The following is a 24,406-nucleotide window of genomic DNA, read 5'->3' as shown; positions in this document are numbered from 1 at the left end:
GAGGCGAAGAGGTGGATACGGCGGCACCGGAAATAGCTCCCTTTAGAAGAGGTTGAAGAGCCTCCACAATTTGATTGAGAGATAGAGCTTCTTTTGAAGATTCTTCTTTGGATGGTTGAGATGTAGTTGCCATTGCTAGAAGTTTCTTCCATTTTGGGCAAAACCGGTTTGATATGACCCGGTTCTTTGCAAAAGTGACACGAGATTTTGCTGTAATCTCTTCTTACTCGATTTTGATTCTTAAAATGAGGAGGTCTATATGTTCTTAAATTGTTACCGGGTCTAGAAACGGCATTAACACCATCACATTCTTCTTGATTTGTGGACATTGCAAGCACACTAGGATTTTGCTTGCTAATGCCCATACGGGTTTCCTCTCCACTTAATTTAGTTAAGACATCTTCAAGAGAAGGAGAGATAAAAGAGGATAGGAGAGAAGATCTTATTTGCTCAAACTCGGGCCTTAGCCCATTCAAAAAATTGAAGAATCGGTCTTCTTCTAATTGCTTATGACGAAGCTCTATGGCTTCTCCACTCCACTTGGGTTCAAGCATGGCAAGCTCATCCCAAATTGAAGAAAGTTTCGCAAAATACTCTCTTATAGACATATCACCTTGAACAAGAGTTAACGCTCTCTTTTGAAGATAATACTTATGGGACAAGTCCCTAGAAGTATACATCTTCTCAAGATACTCCCACGCTTGAGAAGCCTTTTTAAACTTTATAATGTTGGCATTAATCCTTGTCTCAACGGAAGAGAAAATCCAAGACAAGATCTTAAAATTCTTCATTTCCCATTGCTCATGTTTCCTACTATATTCCTCAAGAGCATTAGTTCTTTCATCTCCCTCAAGGATTTTGATTTCTCCTTCTTTAACCAAAGTAATTTTAGGCTCGGGTTCCGGAATCGAGCCTTGAATGTAACCCCAAAGCCCTTTCCCTTTGATGTGAGCTTCCATATTTCCGGCCCACACATGATAATTTGAGCCATTTAGCTTGAAACCAAGAGAAAAATGGGAGTCTTTCTCACCCATTAGAGAGGAAAGAAGAAAGAAAAGAATACGTACCACAATAAGATTTTAAATCTTTCTTGTTGTAGTAATCTTCTAAAATATTGAATAAAGAAGAGCCTCCACTCCAATCACCAAAAAGTTGAAGGCACGTTTTTCGAGGCACTTGATATTGAGAAGAATCACACCAATTTCTTTCTCCAAACAACCTTGCTCTGATACCATGTGAAAATCTCTACAAAAAGAGATTGTGTGTAACACCACAATACAAGAAATACAAAGAGTGCACAAAGGCACAAAGGAGAACACTCACAAGTGCACGAAGGCACGGATACACATGCACAACAGCATGAAACAAAATGAACTTCAATTCATAAGTTCCCAAGAGGGGCTTTACAATATTGCATATGCACTCACAAAAAAGAATATGTTTACAAGGACCACTAAGGCCTATTTATAATGCAAAAAGAAGCCACAGGTGCAGCTCAATATGACTGTTGGAGCTGCACTCAACGGTCACATTTGTGACTGTTGGGGCAGCTCCAACAGCTATATGGAGCTGTCCCTTTCACAACAGTCAAAAAGAAAAAAAAGTGTAAAATGCAAAAGTAAATAAAAAAAGAAAAAGTAAAAATGTTAGCTCATTAGGGTGGCTGACACCTATTGAGTAAAAGGACTGAAATACCCCTGATGGGTATTTCAGTTTACAGTTAAAAGAGACATAATATTTTAACAGGATTGTGGATGGTTCCGATTCGGAACCTAAGCTATCTCTTACTAAAAAGGAGGGAGATAAAGAGGTCCCTCTATCGGAAGAAGAGAAAATCAAGGCTATTGCCTCATACGAGAAGAAATGGAAAGAATGAAGAATATCTCATGCGAAGATAATGTCATGGCTTATCAATAGCGTTGACATTAAAAAATGCTCAAGTCTTGCCAAATTTGATCATGCCGATAAGGCATGAGAATACCTTAAGAATATGTATTCCCTTAAAGATATTGCACACGTGTGCAACCTCCAAGAAAAAGTTCGAATGATGACACAATGAGACAAAACTATTTGTGAATATTACAATGGGTTGTCCGAACTTTGGGAAGAACTTTCCCTTTTAGAACCAAAGTGGCATTGTGCCGAAGACATCAAGCTTCGTCAGAAACAACTCGATGCTGAACATTTTTACCAGTTTATCACTGGATTAAGGCCGGAATTCGAAACCACTAAATCGGCCCTACTTCACCGGGGAAAAATTCTTTCTATTGTTGAAACTATTGAAGAGTCAACAATGGAAGAAAATCGTCTCCGGAAAGGTTCTTTAAAAATTAAAGATGATTTCGTTTTAGCCGTGTCTAGACCAGGGAATCATGTTCGATCATATAGGCCTCCTCACTTTAACCGACAAAATGGTGACTATGATAAGAAGAAAGTTATTTGTCATCACTGTCATGAACCGGGTACAGGCCACAATGTCCCAAACTTAAGGAGCTGAGAGAAAAAAGAACTGCAATTGCTGGATCAGAGCCTAAAGATCAGGATGCACCAGTTTCCCTGGCCCAACTAATGGAGATTCTTCAGCTTCTCATCAAAGGTGCCTCTTCCTCATCTGAAACTTCAACCGGCGCAGCAGCCTCATCTTTTTCTGATCTAGGTAAAATTTCTTGGCTTCTTGACTCTGGTGCATCTTTTCATATGACCCCAAATAATCAAAGTCTATCCAAATGCGTTAAAAATAAAACAAGTGTATCAAAGGTCTTTACTGCTGATGGGACTTCTCTTGAAATAGAAGGAATAGAAAATTTTGAAAAAATTTATAAAACAAAAAAATTTTTTATTCTAGAAATTAGACATGTTCCCAAATTAAATTTAAATCTTTTATCTGTATCTCAAATTTCTGATTATGGGTGTAATATTTCTTTTTCTTCTCATGGTTGTTGGGTACAAGATCGCCAGTCAGGCAAGCTGATTGGGGAAGGCCATAGAGAAGGACTCTATTACATGGATTTTTTGGAAATGCCGAAGAAAGCTTTTTGTTATAATATTCAAAAAATAGAGTTGAAACTGTGGCATAAGAGACTTGGTCACCCACATATAGCCAAAATCCAACATTTTCCAAATCTAGGGAAATTTTGTAACTCTGAATCATTTGATTGTAAAGATTATATTCTCGGCAAAATGAAAAGATTACCATTTCAGAACAGAACCTTTTTCTCTTCTAGACCACTTGAATTAATACACTCGGATGTTTGGGGTCTTGCACCAGTAATTTCTAAAGGAGGATTTGTTTACTATGTTATTTTTGTCGATGATTTCTCCCGACATACGTGGATGTACTTTCTCAAACATAAGTCTGAAGTATTTTCATACTTTCAAACTTTTCATAATATGGTTAAAAACAAGTTTCAAAATGATATTACTATTTTTCGCACAGATTCAGGGGGAGAGTTTTTATCCACAAATTTTCAAAATTATCTTAAATTGCATGGCATCACACATCAAAGATCTTGTCCTTATACACCTCAACAAAATGGACTGGCAAAACGAAAACATCGCCATATTATAGAAACCACTAGGACTTTATTAATAGAAAATCAAGTCCCGAAAGACTTTTGGGCAGAAGCTGCCTTAACTGCCACCTATCTCATTAATAGGATGCCATCTTCTTCGTTACAAAATATCACTCCCATTGAAAAACTCATGAACATTTTTCTAGACTACTCTAGACTAAGAATATTTGGGTGCAAATGTTTCATATTTACTGACAAAAATGATAAACTTTCCCCTCGTGCGATTCCTTGTGCCTTTTTAGGATATGCTGAAAACCAGAAAGGTTATAGATGTTTTGACTTCAAAAATAATAAACTATGTGTCTAGAAATGTTTCCTTTCTTGAAAATGAGAGCTTCTTTGATTTTAGAAAATTAAAAGATGTCACTGAGTACTCCTTTTTGCTAGATCTAACATCAACATCTGATGAATATGACCTTGACTGTAACTTTGATGATGATCAAAGAATTATTGATCTTAATGTTGAAAATGAAGAAGTTCATAGAGATACTAGTATTCAATATTCCAGGCGACAAGAGTCTAATCCTCCATGTGCACTTGAGAAATATTCTAACATTTCAACTAGACAATCATCCCGAATCTCGAGACCTCCGGGAAAGTTTGTGTCATACGAGTCTTTCTCACCCACATATAGGGCAATTATTGCATTAATTCACTCATATAAAGAACCATCCACATATTTTCAAGCAAAAAATGATATCAAATGGATAGAAGCCATGAAAGCTGAATTAGATGCACTTGAAAAGGCTTCTACATGGAATATTCAAGATCTTCCTCCAGGGAAGAAAACTATAGGATGTCGATGGGTTTATAAAATTAAAACCAAGAGTGATGGTACTCTTGAAAGATATAAAGCCCGTTTAGTAGCCAAAGGTTATGCCCAAGAATATGGGATTGATTATGAAGAAACCTTTGCTCCGGTGGCTCGTATGACTACTGTCCGAACCTTAATTGCCTTAGCTTCTATCAAGAAATGGTCTATTTTTCAAATGGATGTCAAAAATGCTTTTTTAAATGGAAAGCTAGTTGAAGAAGTATATATGGAACCCCCTCCTGGTCTAAGTATTCCTAAGGGTAAAGTCCTTCGCTTAGAAAAAGCTCTTTATGGACTTAAACAAGCACTAAAAGCTTGGTATGATAGGTTTAGTCGTGTTATGATTGATATTGGTTTTCAATTCTGTTTAACTGACACTGTTTTGTTTATTAAGAATTCTGATGCAGGGATCATTGTGCTTCTTCTCTATGTGGATGATATGATCATCACCGGAAGCGATAAACAGGGAGTTGAAACAATCAAAACACTTCTTAAATCTCATTTTGAAATGACTGATTTGGGCTTGTTGAGATATTTTTTAGGCATTGAAGTTGCTTATTCTCCTAGAGGATATTTATTATCTTAGACTAAATTTGCTTTTGATATTGTTTTCAGGTCTGGTATTACTGATGATAAGAAAGTTGACACTCCAGAAGTTGTTAATGTTAAAATGAAGATTGATGATGGAGAACTTCTTGCAGACCCTACTCCTTACAGACAGCTTGTCGGGGCACTTTCCTATCTATCCATTACCGGACCAGATATAGCACATGCTGTTCATACAACAAGTCAATTTCAACATGTTCCTACTTCTGTTCATATGGGAGCAGTCATGCGTATTATCAGATACATCAAGTCCTCTCTTTCACGAGGACTTTTCTTATCTTCCTCCTCTTCTCTTGATTTAATTGCATATACTGATGCTGATTGGGGAGGTGATCCCAATAACAGACACTCAACCACTGGTTTTGTGTCTTTTTAGGGGAATCATTGATCTCGTGGAGGTGTAAAAAGCAACAGAAGGTATCTCTCTCATCCACCGAAGCTGAATACAGAGCCATGACAACCACGACCATGAAAGTAGTTTGGCTCCGACGACTGCTTGCTGACATGGGAGCTGAAGCAACAAAGGCTTCACAAATGTGTTGTGACAACAAAAGTGCGATCTACATTGCCAGTAACAGAACATTCCACGAACGCACCAAACACATCGAAATGGATTGTCACTACGTCAGAGAGGAATATCTACACGGGATAATTGATCTGCCATATGTCACTTCAGAATATCAGTTAGCAGACTTCTTTACAAAGCCTCTCGCTGCTCCCCGATTTCACTTTGTCTTAGACAAACTTTCGCTCATTGTACCGTAAGTTTGAGGGGGAGTGTTAAAATGTAAAACTGTACATATATGTATATATAATAATATTATATTATTATATATATATATAAATACATTTTTCATTTCTTTCTTTTCTGTAATTTTTTTCTTTTATTTTTATTTTTTGTCTTTATGTCATCTAGTTCAGTTTGAACTAGAATGACTGTTGCTAGTCAAGTCCTGTCCAGACTTGACTAGCAATAGAGCTGTTGGACTGACATATTCCAACAGCTCTAAATAGAGCTGTTGGACTGACACATTCCAACAACTCTATTGAGTCCTCTTTCAGCTGTGTATATAAAGGGGTGCAGCCCCTCTTGTATTTCATTCCAATGCTTCTTAAGCAATTGGTTTTTCATATCAATAAAGAATACATTTTTATTTTTATTTTCTTTCCAGTTATACCCTTTTTAAGGGTTATGCTTTAGTGTCATTCTTGACACTTGCCCTTGTTATTCTAAGCTCATGTTTCGAAGATCCCCATTTCATTTCAGTCCATACTGTCCAAATATTTAATTAACTCAAATGATTCTTATGTTTCAACCGTCGATGAAACATTTTTAAAAATAAAAAATTTGGGTATTTTTGAAAATTCTTTTAAAAACAATAAAAAAATTTATGTTTCAAACATTAGAGTAGTACTCAAACTTAACTTAAATCTCTTATTGGTTTCTCAAATTACCGACCCGTAAAAATATCTTCAAGAATATAAAGTCCAAAGATGACATACCACAACGAGTCATTTTCTGCCATTGAGGAGCTTTTATGAGAAACAAAAGTCTTTACAATTTGAACACTTACCACAACGGGTCTTCTTTTCGCTATTTTTTGAAGCACATCAACAGGGAAGAATCTTGCAAGAGCCTTCCATGCCAAAAAAGAAGAGACAAAAGAAAGCATGATTTTTGAGGCACCGATCATGATGGCTATAGCATACACTTTCACTTCTCGTAAACCAAGCTCTAATACCATGTAAAAATATCTTCAAGAATATCAAGTCCAAAGATGACTTGATTAGCTCACAAGAAATACAAAGAAAATAGGTGCACAAAGGTAAAAAAAACACTCACAAAGGAGCACAAATGCAGAAAGGCATAAAAAAGTAATCTTTTATTGAGGGAGAAAACAACTCCAAAAGAATACTTTACATTGGGGAAACTCCCCTTATTTATAGACTACAATGGTACCCAAGGTGGGGCTCCCATATAGACGTTGGAGCCCCTCCAACGGTCATATTTATGACCGTTGGAGAGGTCCAACTTCTATTATGTGGACCTCTCATTCAATAAAAAAACAAAAAGAAGAAGAAGAAAAAGGAAATAGATATTCAAGTGAATATGCGAGTTACATGTGAAAAGATAGATTTACCCCTAAAGGATATTATAAAGAAAATATATATTTATATATAAATAGATAGATGCATAGACATATATAGACTATATATGTATATGTCTCTCTCTCTCTCTCTGTATATATATATATAAATATATATTAGATACAATTTAACACTCCCCTTCAAACTTACGGTGTAATGACCGACAGTTTGCCAAGGAGAAAATTGAATATAAGAGAACATAGCGTCTTAGTAAAAAAATCAACCAATTGATATTCTGATGTTACATAAGAAAGATCTTTAACTTTCTTCAGATATTCTTCTCTAACATAATGACAGTCCATCTCGATATGCTTTGTGCGCTCACGAAAGGTGTGATTTTTGGCAATATAGATTGCACTATCATAACACTGTTAAAACATATGTAATAATACCATAATACCCGATAGGGGTATTATGGTCATTTCACAAAGTACCCCATAGGGGTACTTATTTTGTTTCTCGTATTTCACTATTTTTTATTTTTATTTTTATTTTTATTTTTTTATTTTTTGGATACCGAAAAGGGGCCCCACAATGGAGTCGTTGGGGCCCCCAACGGTCACATATGTGACCGTTGGGGGCTCCCAACGACTCTATTGGGAGCCCCTTTGGTCTCCTCTTCTTATAAATAGGGGGAACCCCCCATGTATGTGGTATTGCTCTTGAGAGCTCCTCTTCAATAATAGTGATATTATTTTTCATGTGTGTAGCCTTTTTATAAGGTCCTTTGTATATCCCTTAGTGGATTTTCTCTCTTGTGCTTGTTGCATTTGTCCGTGTGGGACATAGTGAATGCTTTAGCATTCTTGGTTTCTTCCGCTTATTTCATTACATGGTATCAGAGCCATAAGATCTTCTAAAGGTAAAATCTTGTCTCTCTCTACTTCCTTTCTTTCTCACATCTTCCTTGTGTAGCAATGGAAGTCAAGATCGATCTATCATTCAAACTCAATGGAAAAAATTACATGATGTGGGCATCCGCAATGGAGAATAATCTCAAAGGCAAGAAGCTTTGGGGTTATGTAATGGGAACCGTTCCGGAACCCCAACTTAAGCTCACAAAGATGGAAGGAGATCAAGAGAAAGCACTTGAAGGCGATGCTCGTCTCAAGGCCATTGAAGATTATAATCATCAAATGGAAGATTGGGAGAGCAACCATGCAAAAATCCTTGCATGGTTTATGAATAATGTCGAACTTAAGGTATGTGCAAATATTGCAAAATTCCGCCGGGCAAATGAAGCTTGGTTTTTTATGAAGGGTATGTTTACCCAAAAGGATCTTGCAAGAGCTTATTTCTTGCAAGAAAAAGTAAGAACCACAAAACAAGGCGACATGAGCATACAAGATTACTATAGTGCTCTAAATCCTTTGTGGGATGAATTGGCTCTTTTAGAACCTAAATGGGTATCTATGGAGGATGTGGTTCTAAGACAAAAACAAATGGAACAAGATAGATTGTTTCAATTTTTATTTGGGCTTCGTCCCGAATTTGAACAAGTGAGATCCTCACTTCTCCATAGATCCACGTTTCCTCCCTTAGAAGAAGCTATTGCCGAGATTACTCAAGAAGAGACTAGGCATAGCATGGGTAAAAGCATAGAGGAAGTTCTTGCCGTATCTAAACCCGGCAATCATGTTAAAACATACAAACCACCTCATTTTGGTAAGCAAGGGAGTGGTGGAAGAAAAATGATTATATGTCACCATTGTTATGAGCCGGGACATATTAAACCCGTTTGCCCAAAGCTAAATGGGGCATTCAAGCCAAAGGTGGCTTCCGTTGAAGAATCCACCACCAAAGAAGATGACGGCAAGAACGGGGATCTCAAAGACACTCTTGGACAAATCTCCTTGGCTCTTCAACAAATCTTAAAGGTCACTTCTTCCACCTCCGGTGCCGCCATTGCCTCATCATCACCTCCCGGTACGTACTCTTGGATTTTAGATTCCGGAGCTTCTTTTCACATGACCCCTCATGAAAATGCATTAACCAATGTGCACACCAATTCAAAAATGTCTTGTGTCTCTACGGCCGATGGAACTTTTCTCAAAATAAATGGTGTTGGAACTCTTGATTCTAAAAATGTTCAAAATTTCCTTGTTCCAAAAGTTAGAATAGTTCCAAAATTAAATCTTAACCTCTTTTCCGTTTCTCAAATAGCCGACCATGGATGTGAAATATCTTTCTCATCCCAAGGGTGCTTTGTGCAGGATCTCCGGTCCGGGAAGCGGATTGGGCAAGGCCATAGGAAGGGAGACCTTTATTTTATGGATAATTTAATGCTTCCAAATACCTCATTTTGTACTTATGTCCAAGACAAAAATATTGAAACTTGGCATAAAAGGCTTGGACATCCAAGTTACTCTAAAATGTATCTTTTTCCTTTTGGACACAAGTTTTGTAAAGAAAAAGATATCAATTGCAAAGATTGCATTTTTGGCAAAATGAAGTCTACTCCTTTTCCTATTAGATCCTTTGTGACAACAAGACCTTTTGAATTGGTGCATTCCGATGTTTGGGGGCCATCTCCGGTTCTATCTAAAGGTGGTTATTCATATTATGTTACTTTTATTGATGATTATACTAGATATGTATGGATTTATTTTCTTAACTTTAAATCGGAAGTTTTTAACTTCTTTAAAGAATTCCATGCAAAAATTCAAAATCAATTTCAAAGTCAAATATCCATTCTTAGATCCGATTCGGGTGGAGAATACTTATCAAATGATTTTCAAGCATATCTAAAACAACATGGCATTTGTCATCAAAAATATTGCCCAAGAACTCCTCAACAAAACGGTCTAGCGGAAAGAAAACATAGGCATATTTTGGAAACCACTAGATCCTTACTCATTTCTAAAAATATTCCTAAAAATTTTTGGGCCGAAGCCGTGTTAACCTCCACCTATTTAATCAATAGGATGCCATCTTCAAAATTGAATAATATCTCTCCTTATGAAAAACTTTTTAATATGACACCCGACTACAATCGTCTTCGAATTTTTGGGTGTAAATGCTTTGTTCTTTTACATAAAAGAGATAAATTGTCATCTAAAGCAATAGAATGTGTATTTTTAGGATATGGTGAAAATAAAAAAGGCTATAGATGCTTTGATCATAAAAACAATAAGTTATTTGCCTCCAAAGATGTAACCTTTTTAGAAGATGAAAATGAATTTGACATATTGGAAAAATCAAATGAAATTGATTATATGTTTATCAATGATCTTTTAGAAGATTCAAATGATGACTCTTTGAGTCATCCGGAAATTTTAGAAAATACTCATGATTCTCATGATGATGATGTATCACCAACTAATGGTGACAATCTCCAAGTATACACTCGGCGTGAGGAAGCCCAACCTATTAGTGCTTTAGAAAAATTCTTGCGGCTTAATGAACCCCTAGAAGAAACCTCCCTTAGGCGTTCTTCTAGAGAATCAATTCCACCTAATAGGTTTGTCTCATATGAAACTCTTTCACCTAAATATAGAGCTTGTCTAATAGCCTTGCATTCTTACTATGAACCCTCCCATTATAATCAAGCAAAAAGTATACCTCATTGGGTTGAAACTATGAAAGTTGAACTAGATGCTTTAAATAAAGCTAAAACTTGGGAAATAGTTCACCTCCCTCCAAATAAGAAAGCTATAGGATGTCGATGGGTCTACAAAGTCAAAACAAAAAGTGATGGTTCCCTAGAGCGCTATAAAGCTAGATTAGTTGCTAAGGGATACTCACAAGAATATGGCATCGATTATGAGGAGACTTTTGCTCCCGTGGCTCGCATGACAAGCGTTAGAACTTTAATTGCGGTAGCATCATCTAAGAAATGGCCTATATTCCAATTAGATGTTAAAAATGCCTTTCTTAATGGTCAGTTGAATGAAGAAGTATATATGGATCCTCCGCCGGGAATCAGTGTTAACCAAGGTCAAACCCTTCGGTTATTAAAAGCCTTATATGGTCTTAAACAAGCCCCTAAGGCTTGGTATGATAGATTTAGTGCTATCATGTTACAATTGGGATTTCGCTCATGTTATACTGATACTGCTCTTTTTGTTAAAAATGCAGGTAATAGTATCATCATCCTTCTGCTTTATGTTGATGATATGATCATCACTGGCAATGATGAAAGCGGTATTCTTAAAGTTAAAAATATGTTAAAACATAATTTTGATATGTCTGATCTGGGTTTTCTCAGGTACTTTCTTGGCATAGAAGTTGCATACTCTCCTCGAGGGTATATACTATCACAGATGAAGCTTGCTGCAGACATATGCTCCAAATCTGGGATTTCAGATGATAAAAAGGTGGAGACTCCTGAGGTTATCAATGCTAAACTACGACTGGAGGATGGAGTTCTGCTGGACGATCCTACGCCCTACAGGCAACTCATAGGCTCTCTCACCTATCTGACTATCACCAGGCCCGATATTGCTCATGCTGTGCACTCTGCAAGCCAATTTCAGCATGCTCCTACATCTGTGCATATGAGTGCTGTGCTCCGGATCATTCGATATATTAAAAATACTTTGACTAAAGGGCTATTCCTATCCTCAATCTCTTCCTTAGATTTACTAGCTTATACTGATGCTGACTGGGGAGGAAACCCAAATGATCGAATCTCAACTACTGGCTTTTGTGTATTCCTAGGAGATTCGCTAATTGCTTGGAGGTGCAAGAAACAGCAGAAAGTCTCATTGTCTTCTACTGAAGCAGAATACAGGGCTATGGCAACCACTACAATGGAGCTGGTGTGGCTTCAAAGTCTTCTTCAAGATATGAGAGTCGAAATTACAGGGGCTTCGAAGCTTTGTTGCGACAACAAAAGTGCTATCTACATTGCTAGCAACCACACTTTCCATGAGAGGACGAAACATATTGAAATGGATTGTCATTATGTACGTGATGAATATCTTCGTGGGACAGTAACACTGCCATATGTCACTTCAGAATATCAACTTGCTGATTTCTTCACCAAAGCCCTGCCTGCTCCTCGCTTCTTGTTCCTCCTTGGCAAACTTTCGGTCATTCCCCCGTAAAGTTTGAGGGGGGGTGTTAAAACATATGTAATAATACCATAATACCCGATAGGGGTATTATGGTCATTTCACAAAGTACCCCATAGGGGTACTTATTTTGTTTCTCGTATTTCACTATTTTTTATTTTTCTTTTTATTTTTATTTTTTTATTTTTTGGATACCGAAAAGGGGCCCCACAATGGAGTCGTTGGGGCCCCCAACGGTCACATATGTGACCGTTGGGGGCTCCCAACGACTCTATTGGGAGCCCCTTTGGTCTCCTCTTCTTATAAATAGGGGGAACCCCCCATGTATGTGGTATTGCTCTTGAGAGCTCCTCTTCAATAATAGTGATATTATTTTTCATGTGTGTAGCCTTTTTATAAGGTCCTTTGTATATCCCTTAGTGGATTTTCTCTCTTGTGCTTGTTGCATTTGTCCGTGTGGGACATAGTGAATGCTTTAGCATTCTTGGTTTCTTCCGCTTATTTCATTACAAACACAACTTCGTGGGCCCTTGAACATGAACCCCCATATCTTTCAATAGCCGACGAATCCAAACAATCTCCATGGTTGTAGTTGCTATGACTCGGTATTCAACTTCAGTAGATGATAGGGATACCTTTTGTTGCTTCTTGCATCTGCAAGAAATTAATGATTCACCTAAGAAGACGCAAAAACTAGTGGTGGAGGTCGTTTGGATCACCTCCCCAATCATAATCAATATAAGTAATTAAATTTGGCTCAGAAGATGAAGATAAAAATACTCCCTTATTCAAAGATTGCTTTATATATCTGATGATTCAGAGAGTTGCACTCATATGAAGGAATTGACTTGCAACACGAGCGACATGTGAAATATCTGGTCTAGTGATGCTAAGATACATTAAAGACCTAACCAGTTGCCTGTAAGGTGTGAGATCTTTTAGGAGAACCCCATCATCGATTTTTAACTTTGTTCCTACCACTTTAGGAGTTTCACAAACTTTATCAATTATAATTCCTGACCTGTCAATAATATCAAATGCAAGTTTAGTTTGAGATAAGAAATAACCCCTATGAGAGTAGGCAACTTTAATGCCTAAAAAATATGTTAGAAATCCCAAGTCTGACATTTCAAATATATCTTTTAGTATAGACTTTATACTCTTAATCCCTTTAGTATCATCACCTTTAATTAGCATATCATTAACATATAATAATAAAATCACAATTCTTGCATTGGATTTCTTGACAAACAAGGCCGTGTCAGTAAAACATGAAGTAAATCTATTTTCTATCATTAAATTATTAAACCGATCATACCAAGCTTTGAGAGCTTATTTTAAACTATAAAGAGCTTTCTGTAGGAGAAGAAATTTACCGTTAGGAACATTCATTACTGGAGGAGCATCCATATAGACTTATTCGTTCAGATCATCATTCAAAAAGGCATTTTTGACATCCATTTGATATATGTTTCATTTTTTAATTGAAGCAATAGTAATAAGACGCCTAACAATAACCATACGTGCAACAAGGCAAAAGTTTCATCGCAGTCTATTCTATATTCTTGACTATACCCTTTGGCAACTAGACGGGCTTTATACCTTTCAAGAGACCCATCACTCTTGGTCTTGACCTTGAAAACCATCTACATCCTATAGTCTTTTTTCCAATAGAAAGATATTGAAATTCTCAAGTTTTAGCTTTTTTAAGATCTCTAAGTTCATTATCCATAGCTCCCCTCCATTTGACAATTTTCTTGGCTTCTTCAAAGTTTTTAGGTTCCACATATGAATGGATAGCGCTAAGGCATGCTCTATATTTAGGTGAGAAGGATTCATAGGATGTAAACCTAGAAGAAATTCTTCTAGCTCTTTCGGTTCTTCGAAGATTTAGGTCATTTTTTGGAGGTATGCTCACTAGATTCACTATATTTCTCAATTTCACTTCTAAAAGTGTTTCTATCTCTATGTGGATAGGTGGTAGGGTCACTAGATGTTCTTTCTTCGATAGGATGATCAATAGATTGATGAGAAGAGTTGTTATTCTCTTCTATATTTTTATTATCACTAGGATCATTATATACGAGTTCATCATCACTAGAAACATCATCATTTCTAGATAACAACTAAAACAAAAAAGAATAATCCACATTTTCTTTATGAGCTTCACATTCTTCAAAACTACTAACATTTTCCAAAAAGGTTACATTCCTAAAAATATATAATTTATCATTTTTAATATCATAGCATCTAAAACCTTTTTTATTTTCTTAATATCCAAAAAATGCACAAGGAATAACTTTTGGTGAGAGTTTATCATTTTTATCCGTAAGAAAAAAACATTTGTATACAAAGACTCTCAACCTATTGTAGTCAAGTTCTTTTTGATATAAAATTTCAAAAGGTGAGATTTTATTTAATTTTTTTGAGGGAAGACGATTTATAAGATAAGGGGATGCAAGAGCTGTCTCGGCCCAAAATCTTTTAGGAATGTTTTGAGAAATAAGCAAAGTTCTAGTGGTTTCAATAATATGCCTATGTTTTCTTTCGGCTAAACCATTTTGTTAAGGTGTTTTGAGACAAGATTTTTGATGAACAATTCCATAGTTTTCAAGATATTTTTTAAATTCTTTTGAAGGATATTCTCCTCCGGGGTCGGTCTTAAAAATCTTTAAGTTACCATTAAATTGATTTTTAATCATTATGTGATATGCCTTAAATGATGCAAAAACCTCATGTTTATGTTTAAGAAAATTTATCCAACAATATCTAGAATAATCATCAACAAAAATGACATAATATGCAAACCCTCTTTTAGATATAATTGGTGCTGGTCCCCATATATCCAAATGCACAAGTTCAAATGGTTTGGTCGTAAACATGGATCTTTGTTCAAATGCAAGCTTTTCATTTTTTCAAGAATACAATTATTACAGGTGAAGTCACTTTTACCAAGATCTTTAACAAAATGTAAATAAGAGAGCTTGATGACATTAGGATGCCCAAGTCTTTTATGCCAAATATTTATATCTTTATATTGGACAATATTATAAAATGAATGTTTTGGAATTTATAGAAACTCCATGTAGTAGAGATCTCCTTTTTTAGAACTTTCCCCAATCAACTTCCCGAACCGACGATCCTGTACCCAACATTTATTTGATGAGAACTTAACATCGCATCCATGGTCCAAGAGCTGAGATACCGAAAGCAAATTTAAATTTAATTTTGGTATAAATCTAACTTTGGGAATAAAAAATCTTGTTTTTTAAAGTTTTCAACTCCTTTGATTTCAAGAGAAGCGCCATTTGCGGTTAAAACAAAAGATGATAAATTTTTTTTGAATATTCGGAAAGTGCAAAAATATTGAGTCATATGAAAGGAGACACCCGAATCTAAAAGCCAATGAATCTTATCGGGAGGAAAAGAAGATGATATGGCGGCATCGGAAATGGATCCTTTGAAGAGAGGTTGAAGCGCCTCCATGATTTGACTTAATGATAATGCACTATTGTTGGAAGTAGATGGATTCTCTTCCTTGTGTAGTTGAAACATGGCAGACATAGCCATCTTCTTTCACTTTGGACAAACCAGCTTAATATGTCTCGGTTCTTTACAAAAATGACATAATTTTTTCATACTCCATTTCTTGATTCCATCTTCCATTTTGACCTCCTTCTTCCCTTACTCCTTGATTTTGATTTTGAAACTTGTTGAAATGAGGAGGCTTGTATGTTTTAAATTGTTTCCTGACCTAGAGATGACATAAGCTCCTTTATTTTCATCTTTAGTTGAAGGCATAGCTAAAATACTTCGATTGGTTTTACCCATTCCAGTGCGAGTTTCTTCTCCACTTAGCTTAGTAAGAACATCTTCAAGAGGTGGAGAAGTGAAAGAAGATAAAAGAGAAAATCTTATTTGCTCGAATTCGGGTTTAAGCCCATTCAAGAAATTAAAAAATCGATCTTCTTCTAATTGTTTGTGTTGTAGCTCAATGGATTCTCCACTCTATTTTGGTTGAAGAATAACAAGCTCATTCCAAATAGATGATAATTCAGCAAAATATTCTCTAATAGTCATTTCGCCTTGTTGAACGGTCAATGCCCTTTTTCGTTTGTAATATTTATGAGATAAATCTCTCGAGGTATACAACCTTTCAAGATATTCTCAAACTTGAGACGCTTTTTTAAACTTTAAAATATTGGCATTGATTCTAGTTTCAACTGAAGAAAAAATCCATGAAAGGATTTTTGTAGTTTTTCATCTCCCATTCTTTATGTTTTTTGTTATATTCTTCAAAAGCTTTTAATCTTTCCTCTCCATCAAGGACTTTTATTTTTTCTTTTTCAACTATAGTAATTTTTGGCTCGGGTTTCAAAATCGTTCCTTTGATGTAGCCCCAAAGCCCTTTTCTCTTGATGTGAGCTTTCATATTCCCGGTCCAAACATGATAGTTTGACTCATTGAGTTTGAATGCGAAGGAAAAATGAGTCATTTTCCGCCATTGAGGAGCTTTTATAAGAAACAAAAGTCTTTACAATTTGAACACTTACCACGTGTCTTCTTTTTGCTATTTCTTGAAGCACATCAACCAGGAAGAATCTTGCAAGAGCCTTCCGTGCCAAAAAAGAAGAGACAACACAATTTTTGAGGCACCGATCACGATGGCTATAACATACACTTTCACTTCTCATAAACCAAGCTCTGATACCATGTAAAAATATCTTCAAGAGTATCAAGTCCAAAGATGACTTAATTAGCTCACAAGAAACACAAAGAGAGTAGGTGCACAAAGGCACAAAAAACACTCACAAAGGAGCACAAATGCACAAAGGCATAAATAAGTTATCTTTTATTGAAGGAGAAAACACTCCAAAAGAATACTTTACAATGGGGAAACTCCCCTTATTTATAGACTACAATGGGACCCAAGGAGGGGCTCCCATATAGACGTTGGAGCCCCTCCAACGGTCATATTTTATGACCGTTGGAGGGGTCCAACTTCTATTATGTGGACCCCTCATTCAATAAAAAACAAAAAAGGAAAAAAAGAAAAAGAAAATAGATATTCAAGTGAATATGCGAGTTATATGTGAAAAGATAGATTTACCCCTAGAGGGTATTACAAAGAAAATATATATTTATATATATAAATAGATAGATACATAGACACACACACACACAGAGACATATATATATATATAAACTATATATGTATATGTCTCTCTCTCTCTATATATAAATATATATTAGATACAATTTAACACGACCATAGGTGTGAGGTCACCTTTTCATCTAATGATTGCTTGGTACATGATCTCCAATCCAAGAAGCCAATTGGGTGAGGCCATAGAAGAGGAGACCTCTACTACATGGACAACTTAAAACTATCAAATCAAAATTTTTGTAGTTTTGTTGAAAAAAAAGTATTGAACATTGGCATAAGAGATTAGGACATTCAAGTATGTCAAAAAATGTATTTTTTTTCTTTTCTTGAAAATTGTAATGAAAAGGATTTGACTTGTGAAAATTGCATACTTGGAAAAATGAAATTTTTACCTTTTGAAAATGGCCAATTTATATCTAAAGAACCTTTTGAGATAATACATTCAGATGTATGAGGACCGACACCGGTTATGTTCAAAGGAGGAATTTTCTATTATGTAATTTTTGTGGATGATTAGTAGGTACACATGGATTTACTTTCTTAGACTAAAATCCGAAGTATTTGAATGTTTTAAAAAGTTTCATAGTTATGTTAAATATCAATTCAAAACACCCATTAAAATATTTAGATTCGATTATGGAAGAGAATTTTTATCAAAAGATTTCAAAAGCTTTCTTGATCAACATAAAACTACTTATAAAAAATCTTGCCTTTACAATCTACAACAAAATGGGTTGGCCAAGAGGAAGCATCATTATATTATTGAAACCACTAGGACTCTCCTAATATCCAAAAATGCTGCAAAAAAAGTTTTGTGCCGAGGCCGCTCTTACGACGATTTACTTAATCAATAGAATGCTTTCCAGCTCCACTATTCTTGGAAAGACTTCTATTGAAAAACTATTTAAAATTCTTTCCGATTATTCAAGATTAAGAATCTTTGGGTGTAAATGTTTTGTTCTTTCCAACAAAATGATAAACTTTTCGCTAAAGCCATTCATTGTGTTTTTCTAGGCTATGCCGTAAACAAAAAAGGATTTAGGTGTTTACGTCTCAAGAAATGTAACATTTCTTGAAAATGAAAATGGTTTTGGAAAAAATGAGTATTAGAAACTGTGAGTACTCTTTTTTGTTCGATCTAATAAATGAGCATAATAATGATAATATTGATAATGTTGATATAAATGAAAGTAGTGATATTCATGATATGCATGAGTGTCTGATGGTAACACTTGTGATGATCATGAAGGTGATATGCCTATTGTTGAACCTTACAATGATCTTCAAACATACTCTCGACGTACACAAGGCTAACCACCATGTGCATGAGAAAGGTATACCCGAAGTCAGACTTAGATCAATCTAGTCTTAGAAGATCTACAAGGATATCTCAAACACCTAGAAGGTTTGTATCCTATGTGTCGTTTGAACCCCACTATAGAACTTGTCTTGTGGCCATATTTTATTACGTCGAGCCTTCTTCCTATAATGGGGCTAAAAATTATTATGAATGAATTGAGGCCATAAATAATGAATTAGAAGCTTTAGAAAAGACAAAAACTTAGAAAATTCAATCATTACTTATAAGAAAGAAAATCATAAGACCCAGATGGGTCTATAAAGTTAAAACAAAAAGTGATAAAACACTAGAGAGGTATAAAGATAGGCTAGTTATTAAAGGGTATAGTCAAGAATATGAGATAAACTATGAAGAAACCTTTTCTCTAGTAGCTAGGATGACCACATTTCGAACTCTCATCTCCATAACATTTATTAAAAAATGACCTAACTTTTAAATAGATATCAAAAATGCCTTTTTAAATGAAACCCTTAATGAAGAAGTTTATATGAAATCTCTACTCGGGTTAGGTTTGGCGCATGAAAAAGTTCTTTAATTATGAAAAGTCTCGTATGGTTTAAAACAAGCTTCTAAGGCTTGATATGATCGATTTAGTGATGTGATGGTTCAAATAGGTTTTAGATCTTGTTATACTGATAGTGTTTTGTTTGTTAAGTCCTCTGATGCAAGTATAGTTATCTTACTTCTCTATGTCGATGACATGATTATCACAAGAGGTGATATAGAGAGAGTTAGTCATATCAAAGATGTTCTAAAAAAAACTTTGATATGACAAATCTTGGTTTTCTTCAAAATTTTCTTGGGATAAAAGTTATTTACTCCAAAGTTGCCAGTCGGAAAGCGGGAGTGGGAAGCGAGGCACTTCAAAAATTTTAGGAAGCGGGAAGTGCAGGACGACTTAGAAGCGAACCAGAAATCGTCTCAGAAGCGAGAAGAGAAGCGACCTAAGAAGCGAGGTGGAAGCGAAAAAAGAAAAAAAAAAGTAAAAAGAAAAAAGAAAAGAAAAAAGAAGGGGAAGCAAGCTTTCCACACTTTTCAGAAGCGTCACGTTTCGCGTTTCAGGAAAGCATACTTTTTCAGGTCCTATGACACTTCCGTCCTATGATGCTTCATGTAACCCTGGTTTACTCACCCTGAGAGTATTTTTTGTCTCAAACTAAGCAACCAAAATAGTTGAAAGGTCAGGCCTTACAGATGAAAAGAGGGTGGACACACCAAAGGTCATCAATGCGAAGATGAAAATAGATGATGGAGAACCTCTGAAAGATCCCACTCCATATCGCCAAATGATTGACGCTTTATCTTACCTTTTCATTACTCGTCTTGATATTGCTCATGCTATTAATACTGTTAGTCAATTCCAACATTTTACTACAGTATATATGAGTGCTATAATAAAAATAGTTAGATATGTCAAAAATACTATTGATCATGGTTTATTTTTGTCATCCTCATCCCCATTAGATGTTATTACATATACCGAATCCGATTGGAGAGGTGATGTAAATGATCATCGCTCAACCACTGGTTTTTGCATTTTTGTAGATGATTTCTTAGTATCTTGGAGGTGCAAGAAACAACTGAAGGTGCCCTTATCCTCCACAAAAGCCGAATATCGTGCCATGACTATTACGACTTTCGAATTGGTGTGGTTGCGATAGTTACTCGAAGGGGTTTTCATAATCACGCCCTCAAAGTTATGTTGTGATAACAAGAGCACTGTTTATATCGCAAGCAATCATACATTTCATGAGCGAACAAAGCATATCGAAATGAATTGTCATTATGTTTATGAAGAGTTCCTCAAGAAGACCATCACTTTACCATATGTGTCATCTGAGTATCAATTGACAGACTTCTTTACTAAGGCACTACCATCTCCCAGATTTTACTTTCTTCTTGGCAACCTCTCGGTTGTCGTTTCGTGAGTTTGAAGGGGGTTGTTATAATATATATATATATATATATATATCAGAGTTATCGGAAGCGCCCCTATAGTAGGGGAAGCGCGCTTCCCCGATACGCGCTTCGGAAGCACGAAACGTCGCGCTTCCAAAACGCGTGGGGGAAGCGTCCCCCTTTTTTGGAAAGCATGTCCCCTTTTTTTGGGAAGCACGTTTCTCTTTTATGGGAAGCACATTTTCCTTTTATGGGAAGCGCGCTTTCCCCACGCTTCCCCCTCACTTTCCTCTTTTTTCCATTTTATTTTTTATTTTTTTCTTCTTTTTTCGCTTCCCCCTCGCTTCCGGTTCACTAACTAGGTCGCTTCCGGTTCGCTTCCTAGGTCGCTTCCGAGATGGTTCGTGACTCACTTCTAAGTAGTCCCACACTTCCCGCTTCCTAAATTTTTGAAAGTGCCTCGCTTCCCGCTCCCGCTTCCTTGACTGACAACCATGATATATACACAATCAAGGGGTATTTTGGTCTTTTGGCTGTTGTATAGGTGTCGCCCTTAGGGAGTCTTTTTTTTGTGTGCTTTGTTGTATTGTCAAAGGGCATTCTTGTCCTTGACAATTACAACAGCTATATAGTTGTCGGGAGCTCCCAACAGCTAGATTTCTAGCTGCTGGGGAGCCTCCCAACTGCTATATCTTGGAGCTCCTCACTCCCCCTTTTGTGTATAAATATGGGTCTTTGACCACCTTATTCTAATGCATTTTTGCATGCATTTTCAAGTGAATAAGCATATTTTTTATATTGTTGCGTGTGTTCTTCTAAGCCCCTAAGTGGCTTTTGTGCTTTGCCCTCTTTGTGGGATTTGTATTGGCCTCTTGTTTGAGGTGTGCGAAGAACACTTGATTTCATTACAGTTGTCCGGAGGCATGAAGAATGCAATCACCGCAGCAGAGGAGAGGCCGAGAAAGGCAAGAGGGATCAAGAAGGGACTCTATTAGGATTTTGGTCGAATCAAAACCTTTTTCTTTTTTTCTGTTTTAAAATTTCAACCTAAAAAAAGGTCGAAATTGACCCTGAGAGTCATGACATGCAGTTTACAGAGTCAGACTTGGTTAACAGCTTGTCCACCTCGTGTCGTGGCCATAACTGTGTTGTATCTCGTGTCTGTGCATGTTGCACGTGACACAAGAACATTTTAACGTGTCCCTGTGACATAGGGTGCATCTGGTGGAAGGGTCATTCTTCACCAGAACCTATTGTTGTAGGTACATGATCACCTTAGTAAGTTACCATAGGATGATTCAAGCTATAAAGACCCAATATGCCTGGGTATGCTGGTTTGTGGGTCTGCATGGTGCAAAAACTTTCAATATATATATATATATATATATATATATATATATTTATTCTCAAAGAAACTAAATGTTTTATCTAGTTTTCTTGTTTGAATTATTGGAGTAGGTCACTTGTTTGTTTTCTCCACCATTTTGCATTATTCCAAGATCTCCATAGTTCCATCAGTAGGATAAACACTTGCCTTTTTCTATCCTTTGCTCTTAATAACAACAGTGTTTTACTGACAACAGGCTGAGAAGATAGCATCAAAGATGATTTATGAAGACAGAATGAGGGGTTCCATTGATCAGGTATGTGTATATCTTTTGTTAAAACGTATTGATTCATATTGTTAAGATATTGTATAACATATATATATATATATATATATATATATATATATATATATATATATATATGTGTGTGTGTGTGTGTGTGTGTGTGTGTGTGTGTGAACTGAAATACCCATCAGGGGTATTTCAGTCATTTCCTTTGATGTAATAGGCACAGTCCAGTAGGGACTGCATTGTCTTTTTATCTTTTTATTTTTATTTTTGGTTTTTAGTCAAAGGACTGTTGGGGCAGTCCAACAGCCAGCTGGACTGCCTCCCATGGCCTCTCTTTTGTATCCCTTCCTCTCTCTTCTGTGCTTATAAATAGGTGAATTCCCCTTTGTAATGTTAATGCTTTCCTAAGCATTATAACTCCTTGTGAGTGTTATTATGAATGAAATATTATTAATTTTATATTGTTCTTCTTTCTTGCTAGTGTGCCTTAATGCATGGTATTGCCCATAGTGGCTGTTTGTATTGCCTGTGATGACACTTTGTATTGTCCTTTTGTAGACTTGTGCATGTACACTTTGTGTTTATGTTATTGTAAGCCCTTTGAGACTCTTGTTTTGTTTTTCCGCATATTTCATTACATCTTTCTGCTCTATGGTGGTGTCCATGATGATTTTCTTTAGAGTCCTCATTCTTAAGTACCAAAGGAAGAATCGATCTTGGTGACTTAATCTGGTACAGTTTAAATCTGAACAGTGACTGTAATTTCTGCATCTCTAGTGTCAGGGTCTGTGGTCACTAGGTTGGCTGCCCTAGTCCATTAATTATGAATCACCCAGGTTTGCTAGTGATTTCTGGATTATTGCTCGACATCACCAGTTGTTTGTTGAGTTTGTCCGGTTTCGAGCAACTTTTAATTGTTCTTGCCTTGATTATCATTATATAGCGTTGATAGGTGAATCGGCTTAAGGGAGCTCTTAAAGTATAACTATATTGTCATTGAACTGGTCTTGCAGGTTGAATCAATCATACACTTTGAGGATGATACAGAAGAGCTACAGCAATGGGATCAACAGGTTGGTGAAGTTGGCAATTAAAATATTGTGACACCTATTGATGTTACCATGGAATTTTTAATTTCTTTTGGTGAATGCCTTTGCAGATAGTTGGAGTATGTCAGGCCCTAAATGATATTCTTGATAGTATGGCAAAGAAGGGCCTCAGTGTGGCTGTCTGAACTCTTGAGAGTGTAGATGTTATTTGAAAACATAGGTGTTATTGATAGTTTTGGAATTTTGTATATGGCATGTTCATTATGTTCGTGCCCATGGACACACGTGGATTAGCATTTTCTTACATTTGTAGTTGTAGTCGTTGTGCTGTTTGTTTTGTAATGCTAATGCGTCTATATTTTTCAAGAAATAGTAGAGCACAAGTGCAAAAAGTTGAACTTTATGGAGAGTAAATTACAAAAGCCACTTAACATATTGGTCATCTTTCAAATATTTCTTTTATACATTAGTTTTATATCTATGTTCAGCATTTTGTTATTCTCCATTTTTGATATTTTCCAGGCACTTGTGACCGTCTGATTGTTGATGCCAGGTTCACTTCATTGATGTTGGTGGCTTGCTAACTGTCGTTGTTCTCTTGTTGTAGAGAAACTGGCTGCTCAGTCATTCCCAGCTGTAGTTGTGATGTGCTCATATAATGGCTCGATTGTGTTTTCTAATTTAGCTTGAAAAGAATGTCGCAATTTATTTTTGGATATTCTGCTTCACTTCTAAAACAGCCATTCGATTTGCACAAGAATGAAAAAATAGGTTTTGATGCATCAAAACCTTTGGCATCTTTGCGGCTTTTATTGTTGGGAACACTTGATCAGCAATTGTTTTTGCTGGATCTTATAGCTTCTAATAGCTGAGGATGATGAAGGATTCTGGAGATTTGGCTCATTGGGTGTAGACAGCGTATTCTGCAGAAGATTCCACTAGATACCAACGGGGCTCTGCTTATCTGGCAGGAGCAGTTAGTGCACGTCACCTTGTGTTGGGACGTTGCAAGTTCGAACCCCGAATGGTATGGTTGTATAACTGGTAGGGGTCTGCCTAACCCCAGCTCTGTGTAAAAAAAAAAAGGTAAAGAAGATTCCACTAGATGTAACACAAAGAATTGGGAAGAGTCGGTGATGGTGGCATCCTGTGAAGCC

At 36.2% G+C, this 24,406-nt stretch overlaps 1 protein-coding gene across 2 annotated transcripts in view; it reads left to right on the top strand.

Moving 5' to 3' along the window:
• The window catches only part of LOC149847638 (COP9 signalosome complex subunit 4-like), a 46,941-nt gene extending 23,258 nt beyond the window's left edge, over positions 1-23,683 (top strand). For both annotated transcript variants that reach the window (XM_090015324.1, XM_090014758.1), the window contains 3 exons: positions 22,165-22,224; positions 23,214-23,273; positions 23,360-23,683. In XM_090015324.1, the coding sequence (XP_089871450.1) occupies positions 22,165-22,224; positions 23,214-23,273; positions 23,360-23,434 (195 nt within the window). In that variant the 3' untranslated portion in view covers positions 23,435-23,683. The remainder of the gene's footprint in view (positions 1-22,164; positions 22,225-23,213; positions 23,274-23,359) is intronic.
• The last annotated feature ends 723 nt before the right edge of the window (positions 23,684-24,406 follow it).

The sequence above is a fragment of the Nuphar pumila genome, chromosome 1 (genome assembly GCF_984573655.1).
Source record: "Nuphar pumila chromosome 1, dmNupPumi1.hap1.1, whole genome shotgun sequence".
NCBI classification, from domain to species: domain Eukaryota; kingdom Viridiplantae; phylum Streptophyta; class Magnoliopsida; order Nymphaeales; family Nymphaeaceae; genus Nuphar; species Nuphar pumila.
The sequence above is the reverse complement of the archived record's forward strand: the minus strand, read 5'-3'. Positions and strand labels throughout refer to the sequence as shown.